The 20359-nt window shown below is 35.4% G+C and overlaps 1 protein-coding gene across 1 annotated transcript; it reads left to right on the plus strand.

The window, feature by feature from the left end:
• The first annotated feature begins 326 nt into the window (after positions 1-326).
• Positions 327-19610, plus strand: LOC134229900 (uncharacterized). The gene is made up of 31 exons (XM_062711683.1): positions 327-611; positions 903-1042; positions 1203-1273; positions 1598-1758; positions 1845-2011; positions 2133-2304; positions 2470-3107; positions 3283-3554; positions 3687-3896; positions 4009-4227; positions 4383-4519; positions 4716-4863; positions 5156-5226; positions 5424-5581; positions 5720-6916; positions 7006-7100; positions 7199-7732; positions 7886-8063; positions 8226-8410; positions 8512-9167; positions 9253-9464; positions 9722-10954; positions 11131-14261; positions 14344-14646; positions 14744-15040; positions 15161-15250; positions 15464-15599; positions 15824-15960; positions 16139-16212; positions 16313-17472; positions 19141-19610. The coding sequence occupies exons 1-31, from the start codon at positions 390-392 to the stop codon at positions 19487-19489; spliced, it is 12753 nt and encodes a 4250-aa protein (XP_062567667.1). The 5' UTR covers positions 327-389; the 3' UTR covers positions 19490-19610.
• The last annotated feature ends 749 nt before the right edge of the window (positions 19611-20359 follow it).

Consider the following 20359-nt stretch of genomic DNA (forward strand, 5'->3'; position numbering starts at 1 on the left):
TTAAAATAATGCATAACAGGGTGTTTTAGTAAATCATATATAATACTAGATAACAAAAATGGCATATAAAAATGTATTTTTATGAAAGATTATTTTTTTCCAAAAAAAAAAAATTTTAGGTTTTAGAAAAGATTTTAGAACTATAGAGACCGATCTCATGAATTTTGATCCATAACCAGTACAATAATTTATAGATTTATTTAAATGATAAAAAAAATAATTAGGGAAAAAAAATCAAATATTTTTGGATGAATTATCAATTATTATGGGAAGCGGGCGAAAAACAGCATTCAGCACTTAGCCATAACAGGGTGGCCTTTGACAGACTTTATCACAATATTGTGGACCCAATAAAGGAAGCAGTAGATCTAATTAGTGACCTCATTGACATGGGAAGGAATCATGTCTTAGAAAAGATGATCACAGACCTTGTACAACTTCTGAAGGATTTACCTTCATTGATAAAAGAGATGGCGGAAAACGTATGGAAATCGCTGCAGAAGATAAACAATTTTGATGGTAACCCTCTGGCAGACCGAGTCAAAAAGTTAATCAACCGTGTTAAAGTTTTCATCGATGACGTCAAAGGTGACATATTAGGATTCTATCACGTGAGTTTTCGTTCATTATAATCATTTTACTTTTATCAGGAATCATGTAGACGAAGAGCTGTTTAGTAATAATAAAATAAAAAACCTTAATTCCTGTTTTAAGCTATTGGAAGGAATTTAAGAAAATTATAAGTAGATTTTAGCTCATTGTAATGGATTATATTTTGATATTCTGAAGTAGCTTTACATGTATATGCCCTATTCTAATGAATCTATTTATAAATATGAGCTTCTTCAATTTTCTATCCTATTTAATCTTTATAAATTGACATTTAATAACTTTCCTGACAGAGTGTGGCAGATGCCATCACTGTGTCCTTACCTTTTGTCGGCAAAGAAATAAAGGAAGGGTTTGAACTCATCGGAGATTCCTGGAAATTCTGGGAAAACCCCATAGCGTCATTTCATGGCATGGAGAACGCACTTCTGAAGTAAGATATATATTTATTATTCGTTTATAAAAACTTTGTGACTGATCATCACTGAGGAATGCTTAGATTTTAATTATGGTTTATGATAATGTGTTGTGAGTTTTTTTTCAAAAATATGACATTATTAACACTGTTGATATTTTCCCTCTGATTTCCTTAGGTTTAAACTAGCTGTTATAACTTTCGTAGAAGCAAAAGAGAGAGTAATGGATTCCTTAAACATTTTTAAAGGTAATGATTTTGTTAGTTAAATGTATCAACAGATAGTTCTTGAGCCCCGAAATGTACCAGTTGCTGTAACTCATTTTGCAATATTTCAGGTACACGTTAAGATAAAGCAATGAAATATGCGGAGATAACGAACAGTATTCGAGTTCAAAAGTCCATTAAACATAACAAAATAGGAACAGAGCAAACACGGACCTCCAAAACATCAGAAGTGGGATCAAATGCTATGGAGGAGGGAGAGCGATAAAATCAAATCAGGAAAAATCATTATCATTTACTCCTCATGTCTAACTTAAGTAAGCTGAATTTTATATGTTACAAATAAAGGGGGACTTCCATACTGGTTTCACCCCATTGAAGAAGTTAAAGGCATGATGAACGACGTTATGGACATTATGGGTCTGATCAATGACGAAGTATTCCACTACAAAACAGATCCAGCCTCAAATTTTTCCGTGGCCGACATCACGGACGGACTTATGATGTGTGTAAGTACAAACGTTACAAAAGATTCAAATACGGGAACACTTTGATTAGATAATGTTCAAAGTAAATTTAAAATTAATTTCCTCAGGAAAACAAAAGGATCATCCATGATCTGGTAAAGGATGCCGTTATGCCTGTTTTAAATCAAACACTGGATAGAGTTAAAGAGATTGCCAAACCTTTCTGGGACAAAGTTACAGAAGTAATTGACCTCTTCAAGAGAATCAAGAGTTCTTATGACTTCGTAAGAGAGGCGTAAGTTTTAGTATTTATAATGTACCTTTCATTAACATAAACTCACTGTCTTCCAACAAAGAAGTTAAGAATAACGAGTGAAATATTTATGGAAACAATTATGAATATTACCTTATTACAGCATTAACAAAGGAAAATTCTTTATCCAAAAAATCTTCGGAGCCAAATTTCACAGAAAGTTTCCAAAAACTCCCGGCCCTTGTGATGTACCTTCATGTGCCTGTGGTGAATACAGGAAGATAAGTAACGGAATGATGGGGATAGATCTGATGATAGACTCCAAGAGTAAAATGGTATGTTTATATTGTATTGGTTTTCATATAGATATGTATTAACGCATTAAGTCCGTGCATGGTATATAATTTCGACCGTATCTTATCATTATTCTTCCTCTCGACTTATATTTCCTTGTTGCTTTTCAAAATTAAAAATTTAATGCACTATCTGTCATCTTTCAGGACGTACTTAATCCTATGACTGGTCTAGTCTCCTGGTACAGCGATACTGAGGTTCTTATCATTCCTCACAGAGTAGACGTCAGCATGTATGAAATTATTGTGTCAAACCTTAAACAAGTAAGCCCAAAAATTCCTAGAAACAGGAAGAAAAAGTTCTTCCTTGGCGGTCATAAAATTGGCAGGGTTGTTGATAATCTTGAAAATTGCGATTTTAACTTTATCACTGTGTCCATGAGAAAGAGAGTAGAGAATTCAACAGGTTTGGCAGAGGAAAATTATGAATACATCGATCCTTCTAAATACATAAAGAAGAAAAAACCAAAATCGTTTTGGAAACCAGTGTGCAAAGAGGCATTTTATCATTACATTGGACAAGTGGCAGACGACCTTGACATGGGAGATGAACCCGAGGAAGACGAAACCGAGACAACAAGAGAAGTAGACAGCAAGAAAATCAAAGGACCAAAGTTCTTGCATCGACATCATGTGGGAAAGCGGTCCTTAGAAATCAAATATAAGGGGATACGTGATAAAAGAGCTGTAGAATGCAACGACGAAAACGATAAATCCTTCAAATGCAAACTTAAGAGGTTCGGTACAAAAGTTGGAGAAATGAGAGAATCACTTATACTGAAGACGTATGTAATTTATTTTGAATTCAAACAATAGAATGATAATACCTGTAATTGTAAGTATATTAAAAGAAAAAAATTGATATTAAAAAAAAAAAGTAAAGCAAAATGTGTTTCAGACACTGAAAAGAATACATGTCATACACAAGAGTTTCAAAATAATGAAATAATCTAATTACAGAAAAGGAGCCATCATGCCAAATTTTGACATTTTTGAAATTTCCATTTCGGAAATCCAGTCCTTGAACATCAATGGGACTCTAATGATGCAGTTGAACAACAGTATAATGTCACTGAGTAAAGCAATGAAAGAAGCGCCGATTGAATACCCAGACAGTCTACCTATCCACAGAATAAGACATAAGCTTCGTGAAGCTGGAGCTGACTATCATGATATAGCCAGTGCAGACAGGTTAACGCTTGTGGATAAACTTCTCACGAAGCCTTTAGAAGGTAAAGAATCCATATTTCTTAAAAAAAAAAAACACTATTCAATACAAAGTCTTTAGATCCTTCTCATTTGACATTTCTTTTTCACCATTACTATGATTAACTCCAGTAAAACTGTTTCAATAATCTTTTAAGAGTGCCCATCTTTCCTGGATTCTGTTGCTTTGGAGTATGGACACCTGTGTGATGCCCACAGAGACTGTCTGGGGTTGACTTGTGGAGCGGTGTTTAAAGAGGGATATCAGAGACACCTTATCAAGTTAACTGTTCGCTGGAATCAATGTAATCAAAAGTTTGAAGTATCAATGGACGGAATGAAGCGACTCACTCATGTCTCAATAAACGGTAAACCAGTGTAGTTTAGGAACATATTTTCATTTGCTTGTTTCTTTTCTTTAATGATTTTTGAGGAAAAACTGAAAGAGGCAAAGTCTATTTTTATTAATCTTTATTCCAGAAACAAAGGAACTTCCTTTCACACTTCATGGCGAGACAAGTAAAGATATAATTTTTCTTATGTCTGTGACTGCTCGGAATCTGACCAATGGGACGACTTATTTTTTTAACATGTCAGGATCATTGTGTAACTCCGACTATTTTTCATGCTACGCTGACGTATACATACTGTCCAATTTACAAATGCACAACACCTCAACTGATCACTGCAAAGGACAAGGTAAAGAACTGTTAGATAACAAACGATATCTTGATACGCTTTTCTGTATTTTCATATGTCTTTAATTATACAAACACATTGAATACAAACATATTTTCATCTATGATACACTGTAGTATCTGGGTTTGATGGAATTTGTTATGTTATCACTACAGGTGACTATGACCCATACATCGCAAGAATCCGTGCATTAAACCTACAGGACCTTATTGAGGAAACCTCTGAGTTTGGTCTAGATATCCATTCACTGTTAATTCTGGTGAATAAGCTGAGAGAGGAAATAATCAAAGAGGTAAAGAGCATTACATAAAGACAGAAACGAAAAATAATGAACTTTCAAAAAAAAAATGTATATGATGAAAGACAATGTATGATTATTCATGAACTTTACATGTAAATTACACATTGACAAGAAAAGAACAAAAGGTATATGCATATTTTTATGTAATTGTTCATCCTCCAGGTTACGACAATTCAATTTACATCAGAATGCCATTGATCCTGATGCTATGGAGAACGCCTTTCCAGCGGCAATGGATCTCAAAATGAGCAAATTTATGCCTCTTGGTCACATAGATATTACGATATTTGAAATCAGCTTTCATTTTATGGTTGGACCCATTCCACTCGAATTATGTAAGTTTGAAATGGATCTAAAAGACGTTAGAGATATTTTAACGCAACTAAATTGACATACATTCAGAATGGAATGCAACTGCCTTTAAACATATGTAGTTCAATTATACTTTGATATTTTACAATACTTCAAAAATGATTTTTGAAAGGACATCGTTTATTTTTACAAATGTCCTTGATTTCAAAATGAGAATAGGTTGTGCTATTTAATAGTATAATAGTACTATTTAAAACATAATTATACTATTTTTTCATATATGTTTTGGATTTTGTCTTTTCTTTCTCGTTTAAGCCTTTGGAGCAGGAGCAAATATTGGAGCAGATTTAGAAATTTCATTGGCATTAATGAGTTTGCAAGCCAACGTATGTATATCATCTGTTGATTTTTATGCATCAAAAAGAGGTTTTATTTTACGAGGATACATTATCTAAAAACTCATTTTTATCCTCTATATAACAGTTAAGAATAAGTTGTGTCATATCCAAGTTAATAGAAGATACTGATGACATTTAAAAAAAGCATTACCTCATGATCAATTACCATAAACATCTGTTTGCAGGGCACGGTTATTCCTCGCATTGGGGCAATTGTTTGGGGTGAACTTAATGTGGACATTGGTATTGCTTATGGTGGAATTCGACTAGAGGGACACTTAGTCCAAACATCTTTTCCAATAACCATTTCACTAACATTTTCTAAGTTCCCAATTGCTACAGTGTAAGTTTAAACCACACAAAATCTTTAATTCTTAAAATCTATATTTTCCTAATTAAGGGATACTTAATTAACCAATAATTATCAAATATATCTCAGATTCAATGCTTAATTAACCAATTATTAACAAATATATTTCAGATTCAAACTTGATTTGGTACTTGTGCCTCTAGAATTGAGACTTAAAGCATTCGCAAAAATCAGACTTTTCTCTATAACTGTATTTGATGCTTGCATATGGAGATACAAAATGAATACAATAAAGAAGAACTTGATTACGAAGGAACACAATAAAAAAGACGATTCCCCACCAAATATTTCGCATGTTTCTCAAAATTCGAGACGCAAGAGAAGTGGTGAAGGTGGTTGTGACATAACTCAGTTTAAAAACAGAGATCCTACTGATCCGGCTTTTCTTCTGGAAGTAAGTGCTGATGACGAGGTTAGTGACGTCACCCTCACGTATGCAATCGGGACACACAGAGGTGGATCTAACGTTGTTAATTGGACGGGAATGAAAGGTTCCTCTTTGACAGCACCTGTTACTTTACCAAATGGTATTCCTCTGTATTGGACAGTGAAAGCTCAAAACAGCAATGGAGGCACTGCGGTTGTCGAGTGCTCTTTAAATACTTATGATAACACCATACCTGATGGACGAATCGAAGCTTCATACCCATTTACCAGTCATCCAAACCTACTTTCAGGAACAGTAATTGTCTTCGATGATTCCAAACTCATTGAAACACATTCACATAGTGTTGGGTTTTCTCATGGGGAGTTAGGAAATGAAGTTGTAGACTGGGATCTTCTTCTCCTTCAGTCCACCCATAAAAGAGAAGGATCAAATGACAGACATCTTCAATATTTCACTGTTCCAAGGGAAGGAAAATTAACTTCAATGTTTATGAGAAGAACAAAAGTTAATTCTGCCGATGAATGCGCTGAAAACTGTCTCAACTATGGAGACAAATGCATTTCGTTTGATTTTGAATTTCATACTGAAACTTGTGACCTCCAATCTGTTATTGAGGGACCAAATGCTGAACTAAGAATAAGTGGAACGTACAAGAACTACGAACGATTAGGACTGGGCTATGATGCATTTGTGTCGTACAACATATCCCTTCAACACGGGGTGATATACTTCATTAACGCAGACGTAACAAATGACTTAGGATACAAAGCATTCATTACATCTAGGGGGACTATGGTTGACTACACTCCACCTGAGCCGGTCAATGTTGGAAATGCCACAAAAGACTACGTGAAAGCCGATGCTTGTAATGCTGCAATAACACAAAGATGTGTTGATGTTACCACAAATCCTAACCACAGGTGATTTTAGTAAAAATTTGGAGAAGCAATAACAAGCAATGAAATGAATTACAGTGTATAATGTTGTTGATCTTTGCTCTTTGTTGCAGGCATATCATAGACGGCCCAAACGCAAGTACTGTATTTAATGGACACGAATCTTTGAAGGAGACGTTATATACTATCACCAACCATTTTGTTTCAGGTAATTATACAGGCACCATTAGGTATTTTTATAGGAAGTTGTACGAAAAAAAATATTTCATACTTTAATTATGTTAAACAATTTTTTTGTTTTTGCAGCTAATTTTGACAGTTTTGTGGATAAAGAGAGTGGGATTTTCGGTTACACGTGGGCAGTAGGTAGACATATTTGTGGAACTGACATTTCTCCTTTTGCTGACCCCCATGCTCACTTATCAAGTCCAAAGTTTTGGACTAATACCGGTTACGCTAGAGACGTACACCTGTCTGATGGTCAGTATTATGTCACTGTGCAGTCACTGAACAATGTTGTGCATGGCGGATCTCTTGTCACAACGGTTTGTCATTCTGTTCCATTAACCGTCGATACTTCACCTCCAGAATTTAAAGGCTTGACAGATATTATATTTGATGAGGATTTTAACTTGATGGCCATCTATTTTGGTGCGGAAGATCAATTATCAAAGATTGCAAGAGTAGACTTTGGACTGGGAAAAACAAAGCATGACGTGGAAGTACGAGGATATTCGAAATTTGACTACAAGCAGACGGAAAATCCATACATTGTCATTAAAGACCTGAATTTAACTGATGGGGAACCGGCTTGGATTCGCCTACGTGCTGTAAACAACGGTATGCAAGATGTTAATTAATGGCATACTTTCTCCCTCCTTTTTCCTTTTAGAAAGCATGTTAAGCCGCCTTATTCGTAATGATTTTTTTTTCGATAAATGAATGCATAGGTTAAAGGGTACTGCATATTTTCCTTCATATATCTTTTTTTAGTTGAACTTTTTACCGCCGGTCACAGTGATGACCCCATCTTAATTGATAGAACGAAACCATATCCAGGTAAAGTTTTGGATGGCTCCACCCTTGATGAGGATGAAGCATACCAATCAAAGACTAATGAGATATGTGCAAGTTGGAAGGGATTCTATGACCCTGAATCAGGAATCAGTCAGTATGTATGACAAAGTAGTTATTTTTGTCCTACTTTTCCCCTATTCGAAAAACAGAGATTGATTGATTTATTGAATGTTTTTAACGTCCCTCTGGAGAATTTTTCACTCAAATGGAGAAGCCTGAAAAGCAGAGATGAAGAGTATAAAATAATTTTTGTCAGATACACCTGGGGAGTTGGAACTGAAGCTGGAAAAGATGACATCGTCAATTTCATTGTTTTGTCTCGTGATGTCAAAGAAAAATGTTCCCAAGCCAATTTGACCCATAACAAAAAATACTATAGCACAGTTGTGGCCAAAAATAGTGCACTCAATCCAAAGACTATAAAATCCTCATCTGATGGAGGTATGCTTCGAATATTGGACTTGCTAGCTCAATTATGTTTTAAAGCTGTCCTTTTTTCTTTGTTACTATTAAAAAATGTATAATTTATTCCCTTCTTGTAGTTTTGATAGATACAACATCACCAGTCACAGGATACGTAAAGGATGGCGATAACCCGGCAGAAGATATCGAGTTTTCGTCAGAAACTGCAGAGCTTGCCGTTAACTTTGGGGGGTTCAGAGATCCAGAGAGTAGTATTGCTGCGTATGCTATTCATGTGTTTGTCAACGGCGAGAAAAGACGATCATTTCAAGCAGGACTTTCCACAACATTTAAAGACTTCTCGATGTCCTTTCAACAAGGCGATCATGTTATTTCCCAAGTCACTGCTAGAAACAAGGCTGGATTGGAATCATCGGTTATATCCTCAGGCTTCGTAGTAGACCTTTCCCCTCCTGTCATTAAGTTTATTTACTCGTCTAAAGAAGGGAGAAAGTACCAAACTGATAATTCTAGTTTATCTCTTTCTTGGTTGTTTATCGATCCTGAATCTGGTATGAAACTGTATAGGTATAGAATTTATGATTTTTATCAAGGAACGAAAACACCTAAAACGAAAGAATTTGCAACAAATATGACATCTGTGAAACTGCCTCTGCAGATGGCAGAAGGCCATAGTTATTCTGTAAAGGTAATCGCAATAAATAATGCAGATATGCCAATCTCCCAGGAATCTGAAGGTGTAATGATAGACACATCACCACCGAAAATACGAGAGGTAAACTTGTGAAATTGTCGTTAAAAAGATATCAAATTTTAAAAGTAAAGCTTTTTTAAAATGATATGTAAATTTTATTTTTCAGGTCCACGTTGGTTTAATAAACGTGCCAGAAGATACCTTTGATAATGGCACGGTCATGCATGCGGATGAAAAGCGAATTACTCTCAGTTTTCGAGCACTAGATGCTGAAAGTGGTGTTTCCAAGATTTTTGTTGCAATTCTTTCAGAAGGAAGACAAGCGAGTCCCAATGATTATCGTTCCTATGCATTCTCCCACACAATAGATATTGAAAAGTAAATCATTTAAATCTTGAGTTTCACAAAAGTTTAGGTTAAATATTATGCATAAAAATGAGTAAATCAAAAATGTTGTTAGTACTTTATATACATTTTGACAACACGTTTGAGAGGTTTATTTCTTTGTAAAATTTATTATATATAGTAAACGAAAAAAGAATAGGATAAAAAGTAAAACTATATTTTCTTCAATTATTTGTTATTTGTTTGACATTAATGTTACTTTAACTAATTTTTTGTTCTTATTTTCCTAGTTTAAAATTAATACCCTCCAACGTGTACCGAATTTTTGTTATTGTTGAGAATGGCGCTGGCATAAATTCGACAATAAATAAAGAGAAAACAATCTACATCATGAAGAAGAATATTCCCGGAACAGTTTTTGATGGAAGACAACTTTTAGTGGATGAGGACTTCACGGAAGACAGGACATCTTTAGCGATGTCTTTTGTCGGTTTTAAAAGCGAAAGTTGTAACATTGTGAAGTATGAGTGGGCTATAGGTTATCAACCTTTTGTATACGATGTTCTACCGTTCACTGATTACGGTATTGTCATGCATAATGAAAGTTTTGGTCAAGGCCAAATGCACCTTCGTTTATACGAAGATTCTACATATTATATTACCGTTCGGGCTAGAACAGGTTATAATTGCAAAGTTGGACAATATATCGTTTCAACTTCTGACGGAATAAAATTGGACACAATACCTCCAGAAATAAAGATAATCGAGTTTGGAGAAAAAATCATTGATTCCGATCTGAAAGGAGAAACTCTTTATCTAGATCGAACTGATGCAGCGTCAGTCCGTTGGAATTCTTCAGACTCCTCGGGTATAGCAGAAACATGGTGGTCTATCGGAACGCTGCCTGGAAAAGATGATCTTCACCAAAGAACTTTCACAAGAATAAATTTCATTCCGGCTGGAGCAGCATCTTTCACAAACGGTCAAACTTTCTATCTTAACATTGGCGCTACAGACAATGCCAGGAACAAAAAAATTGTTACTTCACCAGCTATCACTATTGACATTACGGCTCCAGTCATCACGGATTACCATTGCACCCCGTTTATATCAGATAGAAGATCTCTAGTGGAATGCCAATGGGGAATGGTACAAGATCAAGAAAGTATGATCACAAAAGTATTTGTTGGTGTAGGAACGAATGAAACGGTCCCTGATATTTCTGAATTTCATGAAATTCCAATGCTGAAGAGAAACTGGATTCGAGATATGCACACCAAACTTAAAAACAATTTAGTTTCTAAAATTTATATAATTATAAAGGTAATCAATGGGGTTGGTTTAATTTCTGTTAAACCTTATGAAATAAGTGTAGACAGAACACCACCCGAGAAAGGCCGAGTTGAAATTATCACTTCACTTGACCTGGACCAGCCGCCAAACAGACAGTTATGCCAGATCCCTCAAACATTTATCGAAGTAAGGACTTTTGGTTGGATTGATAAGGAATCGGAACTACTGAGGTATCGTATTTTACAATAAATTGATAAATGTTTTTATGACACCATGTCTTTCTATAATTCTACCGTGATTAAAAAGATAAATAGCACAAAATTGATTTCATTATTTCTTACGTTAAATCGATTCTGAAAGACCTCTTCAAAGGAAAACAATCTTAATAGTTCATTTTATTTTCAAGGTATGAGGTTGCCGTTGGAACGAATGGCAAAACGACAAACATAAAAGATTTTATAACCCTTGAAAATCCAGAGAAATTTTTGATCAACGGTATTTTTATGCCTGAAGGAAGTAAAGTCTACGCCACCGTTCGAACCTTCAACAAAGCTGGATTATATGGTCAAATGAGATCAGATCCAGTTGTGATAAGTTCACAGCCTTCTCTAATGGTTATCGATGGGCCTTCAGATGAAGATATTGATTTCCAGTCATCGTTGGGTATTCTTCAAGGACGATGGATATATTCTGATCCATGTAATATCATCAGTGCTGAATGGTCAGTAGAAATGTTAGATGGTTCAATTTTTAAATCGCCATCTTTAATCCCAAAAGGTTTGACTCATTTCTATTCTGATTTAGTGACTCTTCAGAATGGAATAACATATATTAACGTCATCAAAACAACTGATGCTTTAAATAGAACGAGAATCAGTAGATCGAATGGGGTGGCGGTTAAAATACAGCCACCTATTCCTGGCGATGTTCGTGATGGTATTCAGGAGGATCTAAACTACCAAGAGTCAGTAACATCTTTAAGTGCTAACTGGGATGCATTTGGCAAAAGTTTGAACTCCAGAGACCCGACCCAGCAAATTGTATATTACGAAGTGGCCATTGGAAACGACAGGCGTTTTCCAAATACGAGAACGAACGTTCATTATTTTGAAAACGTAGGCCTTAACACTACATATACATTTACTGGGCTAAACCTTACCGCCAAAATTGTCAAATACTATATCACTGTACGAGCAATGAGTCGTGCTGGGAGTACACAGGAAAGTTATTCTAATGGAATCCGTGTAGGGTATAGAAACGAAATAATTCCTGGGGAAATCGAGTCTTCAAATATACAGTCCTCTACTTCCGATCTTGCTGTTTCTTGGACTGGATTCCAGGCTGACATGGGTATAGACTATTTCCGCATTGGATTAAGTTCATTTTCCCCCAGTCTACCTAACGGAACTCTAAATTGTGTAGAATTTAATAGCATTTTACCAGAACTTGATCAAGTACCAGTTTTTAAGGTCGAGAGAGATACTTTTTTCCAATTTAAGAATCTGCATTTAAAACATAATCACAACTATTTTGTTACTGTTGTGGCAACGGATGTTACTGGGCGTTGCATCGGCGTGCATGGTGATCCTATTCTTATAGACACCACTCCTCCAAAGCCGGGAGGTATTTTTGTTGAAGGTAGCGAGGGTGATAATGTTCTTTACTCAACAGAACCTGATCACTTTTTACTTGAATGGGATCCTTTCCAAGATAAGGAAAGCAAAGTTAAATTATACGAAATATCAATCTTCAGCACAATGGCTTGCTCTGATAAAGATGCAAAAAATGCGGAAACATCTGATTTTTATACTCTTGTGAAAGAGGATCGCGTTGAAAATGATAATAAAATTGTTTTCTATGACTTAAAACTTGAACCAGGAGTTTCCTACATTGGACGAGTAAAAGCTTGGAATGAAGCAGGCTTGGAAGCAAACATTGTTTCAAAACATATTCGATTTGATTTCTCATCTCCTATGCCAGGAGCAGTGAAAAGAGGAAATAGTTGGTTCAAAGAACTTTCATTCCAACCATTCACTAGTCACGTGGACGGACTGTTTGGTATATCAAATCCTTCAAACAATGCTCCCTTTAGATGTGAATCTCAGGAAGTTTTGGTTCCTTTTGCAGATAAAAAGAAATCATATTCTATTTTAGATGATCAATTTTCTCCCAAGTGTATTGAAACAGATGGAAACAAAATAAGTTTGTTAATTCGTCACGATGATAATTTGAGAAGCGTTATCAAGGGAGGAATTTTAGTGGAAAATAAAGATTTACGAAATGGCAATTACACTGTTAACATTAAATCTGTGTTGGGCCTTAATATGGTCTCTACAATATTCTTTGGATCGGACAAAGATTCAGTTGTATCCAACTTTGAATATACACCAGAAAAGAGAGTTAACTCATCTTTTAAAGAATGGAATGATAAATCTGATTACCGGAGTAAAAATATAACGAATTCTGTTGATAACGAAAACCTAACCATGACAACAGAAAGTACCCACATTAGCAAGTCATGGACAACACAAGACTCTCTCAAACAAGAGGACCCTGAAAATAATGAAAATGCGATGAACAAGTCTAAAAGAAATTCCATGAGTATTGGAAAGGAAGGAGAATACAGCTTCGGCGTCCACCTTCCTGGTTATCAGTTTGATGATAACTGGGTCGCTTTCTTTTGGATAAAGGACAAATATAGATCTGAGGTAAAGCAAGTTGTTCTCGAATATAACCCTACTTCATCAGGGACAGAATTTTCTTTCAGCACAGCAAAAAATGAACTGGCTACACACACAACATGGGGATTGCGATTTTTCATTAATGGTGTATTGAAGGGGGAATACAGTGGTTTGAGACTTTCAAGTGAAGGGATAATGGGCATTTACAATTGGAATAAGGATAACTACTTTCCACCAATTTCAGACCCCGACTTTCCTGTTGCCTACAAATCAGTTGCTGTTATTTCTGACCTTAAAATACCTTTACCAATGGAAAAACCGTGTATGCACGGCTTACCCTTTTCAGACACCGAGAGTGGAATAAAAGAGATTTTTGTTGGTCTGTCGGATACCAAGAGCACCAATAACACTGCATCAATTTCTCCGTTCACCAGATTTAAAACTTTTTGTAAACCCTGTAAATCCGATTGTAACATTGATTGTGATTCTTTATGTAAAACTCATCAAGCAGATTTTAATATTTTGCCTTTTACCATAAATAATGTAAATCTGCAATATGCAACAATCGATAAAACAGATATCAAAGCCAATGGATCCAGCTTCCATGCTCCGACCTATTACATTAATGTGAAAGCGATTAATTATGCAGGACTGGAAACCGTTGTTTCTTCCGATGCTGTTATGGTGGACATTTCTCCACCTGTTCTTGATTTTGTTCGTTGCCTTGATCCTTCAGACTCCATGGACGCTCCTTCACTTTTCCAGGGGACAAATAAAAGTATCGCTGCGTACTGGGATGGCTCTGAAGACGTTGGGGATATCGTAGCGTATAATATTTCCATCGGAACAACTCCAGGTAAATCTAAAAAAAAACATTGATATCAATAATACTTTTAAATGAAAGGTAACAAGGTAAAATAAAATGTTATTTTTTGAAGGTGGAGAAGACATATACAATAAAACAGGAGTTGGTTTGGCTACGAAGATAAAAATTGATGACCTAGATGGTAAACTTCTTCACGATCATACTTACTTCATCACAATAACAGCGATTAACTCTGCCGATTTAACGGCAACGAAAACGTGTAACATCACGGTAGAAACCAAAGCCCCTGATATCAGTGGCCTGAAGGTTAAACTTCTGTTTGGTAAATCAAGAAGTCAAGGTCGCTTCACAACTGAAAATAGTAGAGAACTTGGAATAACATGGACAGGTGGAAAGGCTGATGTGGAATTTTATGGTAGGATATGGTTTCTAAATTTGAAGAATCGTTTAACAATTATCTTGAAATTCATTATTTGACTTTTTTTTAAAATTTAAATTGAATTTTGTTAAAGAGTGGCAAGTTGGATCTGTGCCAAGGGGAGATGACATATTTCCACGGGTGAAGATAGGATTAAAAAATTCCAAGAAAGCTGCTATTGAGAACGGGGAGCTGCGAATTGATGACAAATCATTAAATGCAACTGTTGGCGAATACGCAAAACGGAATTGGACAGAAGAAACACTTAAAGAAGCCAAAGCAAACACTTTCTTCAATATGGAGCCAGGGCTTTGTCTCTATATTACGTTGTTTGCTGTAGGGAGGTCTCACTTATCAAGTTCCAGACAAATTGAGCCATTCTGTATAAAACGTATGTTAACCAAAATTCTTTTTTTTGGGGGTGAATTTTCGTGAGGATGAATGATAATGAATTCTGATTAATATTCAAATGTACATAAAAAGCTTTTATGCTTTTATTATCTTTCATCAGGCAACGAAGACAAAGAATTTACAGTACATAAAAGACGCAGAACTTCGAATCAAATTCATGTTGGAAGAAATCTTGAAATCAACCCAAATGGTATAACGCAATTTGAAATCATTTAAATTTTGAAATTTAAACATATTATATAAATAATTGATAAATAAAAAAAAATTAAGGAGGAGCTTATTTCTAAAGTAATCTTTTCTCTCTTTTTTAGCTATATTTTCGGTTTTTATTTAATAGTAAACTTATCACGTTATATTGTCAATTATAATTTGTGCATTGATTAATCAATGAGACTGATAATAGGCGGTGTTCTGAGTGGGATTCTAACAGAGAAGGACTACACAGAGGAGTACGGGTCTGCTGCCTCCGGAAGTTACATAAGATACATTGTGAACCCAACAGAAAGATTTTCTGATACCTCTCGATTTCTGAGGAACAGGTTAACTTTGAAAACTAATATAAATGAACTATTTAAGCACTTTAAGATATCTCAAATCAAGTTTAAGTTTCAAGATAGTACTCAGTACACGAAATATATGACGTCCGAAAATAATTCTTGTCACATGCAAATTATCTAACAATTTATTGAGAAAAATCTAGTCTAAGAAAGTTTGTAAATCAAGATCACGTAAAAAAGAAAATGACTCCTAGTCCCTTTTTTAGAATCCTTTCGAACACAGGACCTTCTTTTTATATCACACCCACAGAGGAATTGGTGGATGTCATCACAAAAATTGCCGTAAACTCCTCCGATTTTGATATAAATATGAACATTCCAGCTCTTGTGTATTGGGATAGAGGTGAGTTATCCAATCTTTCCTGGCTTTGTGTTTATCTGATAGATGGAATGTTATTTCAAGCAACTCTATCCTTGTATACCTGGATAGAGATAGATTGCTCAAATTTAAAACAGTACAGTTATCACTTGTGTTGATATAAATATCAATTGTTCAATGCACGGCTTACTCTGTTCCTTAGAAATACAGAAATGGGTCTCCGTTGAGGAAATGTGCAAGGGTTCAAACATCCCTACAAATATTCTTGATACATTGGTATGTTCAAAAACTATTTTATTTCACTTATCGTTTTTAATGTAATAAGACACATTTTGTACATTGAGATGATGTAATTATTGAATTATATTTGCCTCAGGTCTGCTCTAAAGTATTCCAAACAGATCTTAGAAGAAACAAAAGAAGTACAGGCAATAAAACATTGGAAAGCCATCCTCGAATGTTTACAGTAATGAAAATCAAAAGAGATGCACAAAATAACAAACCGATCATTACCACAAACGGTCCTCTGCACTACCTGGAAGATAATACAACTACTGCTAAGGTTCTAATAGAATCCTATGATATTGAGAATGACAGTTTGCATTATTCTATAGAAGAAAACTCTAGAAATGGTCAAGCTAATATATCATTAGACGGTTGGTTTATTTATGTTCCAAACGAGGATTTCAGTGGAAATGACTCTGTAAAGATATGCGTAACCGAAGTAAATGTATCGTCACCGTTTGTAGCAACAAAATCCTGCAAGGTCTTTGACATTGAAATCGATCCTACAAATGATGATCCCACAATAGAATTCCATCCTCATTTTCCACTAAATTCTAGTGGAGATACGCATACAATTGTTTTTGAGGGAAATATCACAAGAGATAATATATATGGAATTATCTCGGCCGATGACGTTGATAAAAACAATAATTTAACAATCAGGCTGATAAACGATTCCGCAAGCCAACTTTCTTCATTCAAGCTGACAAAATCTGGGACTAACCGCATTCAAAGTTCTCACTCAAGTTCTCATGTTGAAATGTATCTAAGTCACCATCTGAGTAAAGAATTTAGTGGCCTCAGTGAAGTTGGAATCAGAGCCCATGACGACCAGCTTGACTCTCGAAATCTGTATGGCTACAGTAAAGAGATAACTATCCAAGTTTTTGTTTTGAAAAATCCTTGTGTTCACGGTAAATGCATAAACTTAACAGAAACGTCTTGCACTGATTCATCACGTGCATATAGTTTCCATAATTTTGCCTGCGATTGTAGCCTTGGTTACGATGGACAATGGTGTGAAACTGACATTAATGAATGTCACCCAAACCCCTGTTCGGTCTTTTACGACTGTGAAAACTTAATTGGTCGGTATGAATGTGTCTTGAATGGTCCTAAAACCTTTGGACTAGCGATAGGATTCCTCTTCATCATTGGTTTCCCCGTCCTGTTATTCTGGAGACATGTGAAAAAGCGTCGACCCAGTAGCAAAGTCTCTGACAGTATGTTTCTCCCACCATCAAATAGAAGGTAATCTATCACATCCACAGTATTACATGTACATGAAGAAATTAAATGCAATTTCTAAATACATTTTTAGCTCACCTGAGCCGAAGGCTCAAGTGAGCTTTTCTGATCACTCGTTGTTCAAACGAAGGGCCACGCCCTCTTCCAAGGGGACATTATTATAAATTAGTGAAAAATTAAGGGCATTTTCATCTTCCTCTCAAGAACCACTGGGCCAGGAAAAACCAAACTTGCTATTAAGTATTCATGGGTAAAGGGAATTCAAATTTGTTCAAATGAAGGGCCACGCCCTCTTCCAAGGGGACATTATTATGAATTAGTGAAAAATTAAGGGCATTTTTAAAAAATCTTCTTCTTAAGAAACACTGGGCCAGGAAAAATGAAACTCATGTGAAATCATCCTCAGCTAGTGTAGATTTAAATTTGTTCAAATCATGACCCTGGGGGCAAGGGTTGGGGCAAAATGGCCGATCAAATTTTTATATAGGAATATATTGGGAAAATCTTTAAAAATCTTCTTCTCAAGAACCATTGGGACAGGAAAAATGAAACTCATGTTGAATCATCCTCAGATAGTGTATATTCTAGTTTGTTCAAATCATGGCCCCCGGGGATAGAGTACGTTGGCCCACAATGGCCGATCAAAGTTTTACATAGGAATATAAAAGAAAAATCTTTAAAAATCTTCTTTCAAGATCCATTGGGACGGGAAAGATGAAACTCATGTTGAGTCATCGTCAGGTAGTGTAGATTTAAGTGTGTTCAAATCATGACCCCTGGGGCAAGGGATGGGGAAAAATGGCCGATCAAAGTTTTACATCGGAATATAAAGGAAAAACCTTTAAAAACATTCTTCTCAAGAACCATTGGGACAGGAAAGATGAAACTCATGTTGAATCCTCCTCAGCTAATGTACTATGAATATGTAGGGAAATTTTTAAAAAATTCTTCTCAAGTACTGCAAAGCCATGATTAGTGATATTTTTATGGAAGCATCCTCGGATACTATAGATTCTAGTTTGTTCAAATCATAACCCCCAGGGAAAGGGTGGGGCAACAATGGGGGATTCAAGTTTTACATTAAAATATATTTTAAAAATCCTTTTTTTAGAATAGCAAATTATGATTAGTGATATTTATATGGAAGCATCCTTATGAAGTGTAGAATTAAATTTATACAAATCATAACATCGAAGAGTTGGGAAGGGTACCAATGGTAGATCAAAGTTTTACAAAGGACAATAAAGGGAAAAATCTCAGTAACAGAGAAGCTATGTTAAGTCATATTAACATGTTAATCCTCATGTATTGAAGATTTAATTTATTTTAAAATCATGAGTACCCTTTAGGATAGGGAGGGAAATGATGGGGAGTCAAATTCAAATTATTACAAAGTAATATACAAACAAAAGGTTTAAAAAATCTATAAAAATCTTTTTCTTAAAAACTTTCTTTAGAAGTTATATGCAGAATTGATATGGAGGCACTCTCAAGTAGTATTAGAATTCAACCCCCCCCCCTCTTTAGTAAACATTTCAATTCCGATCTGATTGTGCGTTTTCCTAGCCGATGTGCTCAGGTTAGCGATGTGGCCCCTGGGCCTCTTGTAAAATGCTTTTTCTTTCAATGTGCAGACATTATTACATCTTTTTCATTTATCTCTTTTGTAAGACTTGCACGAAGAGGCAGATACAATCCAAAGCTTTTAGCTCCTAAAAGCGATATACCAACAACGTCAAGTGATGAAACCTGGAGGAAATCCTTCCCCTTTGAGAGCGAAGAACAGAGGATGTCAGCCATGAATTCTTTAGCAGAACACAATGCCAATATAAGAAAGAACGACACAACATCGATGTCTGAAACTGCATTCAAAAAGTGGGCAATGCCTCGGAAAAAGATATTTACTGGCAGACAACTTATTAAACGTGATGGAATTTCTTCGACCGAATCTGGAATTCCCGAGCCACCACAAAGAGTTGCAACTCCGAGCGGCATTACTGGGATGTTTTCAGTCGAATAATTGTAATCGACATGAAAAAAAACTCTTATTTTTTACCTTTTCTCTTTCAATTCAGAACAACGTGACTTCTTGTTTGCTGTTTTGAACTTAGTTTAGAATCTTTATTAAAGCATCATTAAAAATCTTGCTGACTTTGAATTCATGTAAAAAAAGAAGGAGGAAATGTCCAACAAGCTTACAATTGGTTTTCACTAACTGACTAAGGCTAGGGTATAGCAAGATTTTGAGGTCACATGCGTCGCTCAGGTGCACATGACCTATTGCTATCGTTTTCTTCCGTCTACATCATCTTCAGCCGTACGTCGTGTATCATTCAAAAACATTTGAATATTTTCAATTCTTCTCCTGAACCACTGAACCAATTATGGGATACAGACATTGGTTATTGAGTCAGGGTGTGGCTCCAATGATCGTATAGTGAAAGTGCATAAACTCTTTTTAAATATTCTTTCCCCCTTTACGTGTATAAAGCAGAAAAACTAGCTGTATGGTTATGGTGATCAAGATATCCTTTTCAAAATTGTGAAAATTTGTGACCCAAAGATGATAAATTGTATAGGAGCGGTTGGACTATTATAATGAGAAATAAGAAGAAGGAACAGTTTGGTCTGTATTGTGCCCTTAAAATTAAATTTTCTTAAAAATTTATGAAATTGGCTTTCTGCAAAAAAAAGCCTTATAATGACTCATTTCTGTGGTTATTTTCATATAGAAAATGATATCTACAGCCATCACCCACTTCAATTTTTGGATATATTGTGTAAAATGCTTTAAAAAGGACATATATGTATTTAAAAATCTTTGTGGGTGATACATGTGCTACATGTTTCCTAAAAGATCATTCCATTGAAAATCGATGTCTCCTGCAAT

Source organism: Saccostrea cucullata, unplaced genomic scaffold, assembly GCF_032062105.1.
Source record: "Saccostrea cucullata isolate Sc308-1 unplaced genomic scaffold, CSIRO_AGI_Scuc_v1 ctg1443, whole genome shotgun sequence".
NCBI classification, from domain to species: domain Eukaryota; kingdom Metazoa; phylum Mollusca; class Bivalvia; order Ostreida; family Ostreidae; genus Saccostrea; species Saccostrea cuccullata.

Bases quoted from the DNA above. Each gene is read 5' to 3' on its own strand.
- LOC134229900 (XM_062711683.1), top strand. From the start codon at position 390: ATGGGAAGGAATCATGTCTTAGAAAAGATGATCACAGACCTTGTACAA. The intron at 4,864-5,155 runs GTAAGTTTGAAA...TTCTCGTTTAAG, and splicing joins ACCCATTCCACTCGAATTAT to CCTTTGGAGCAGGAGCAAAT. The intron at 15,961-16,138 runs GTGAGTTATCCA...TCTGTTCCTTAG, and splicing joins TCTTGTGTATTGGGATAGAG to AAATACAGAAATGGGTCTCC.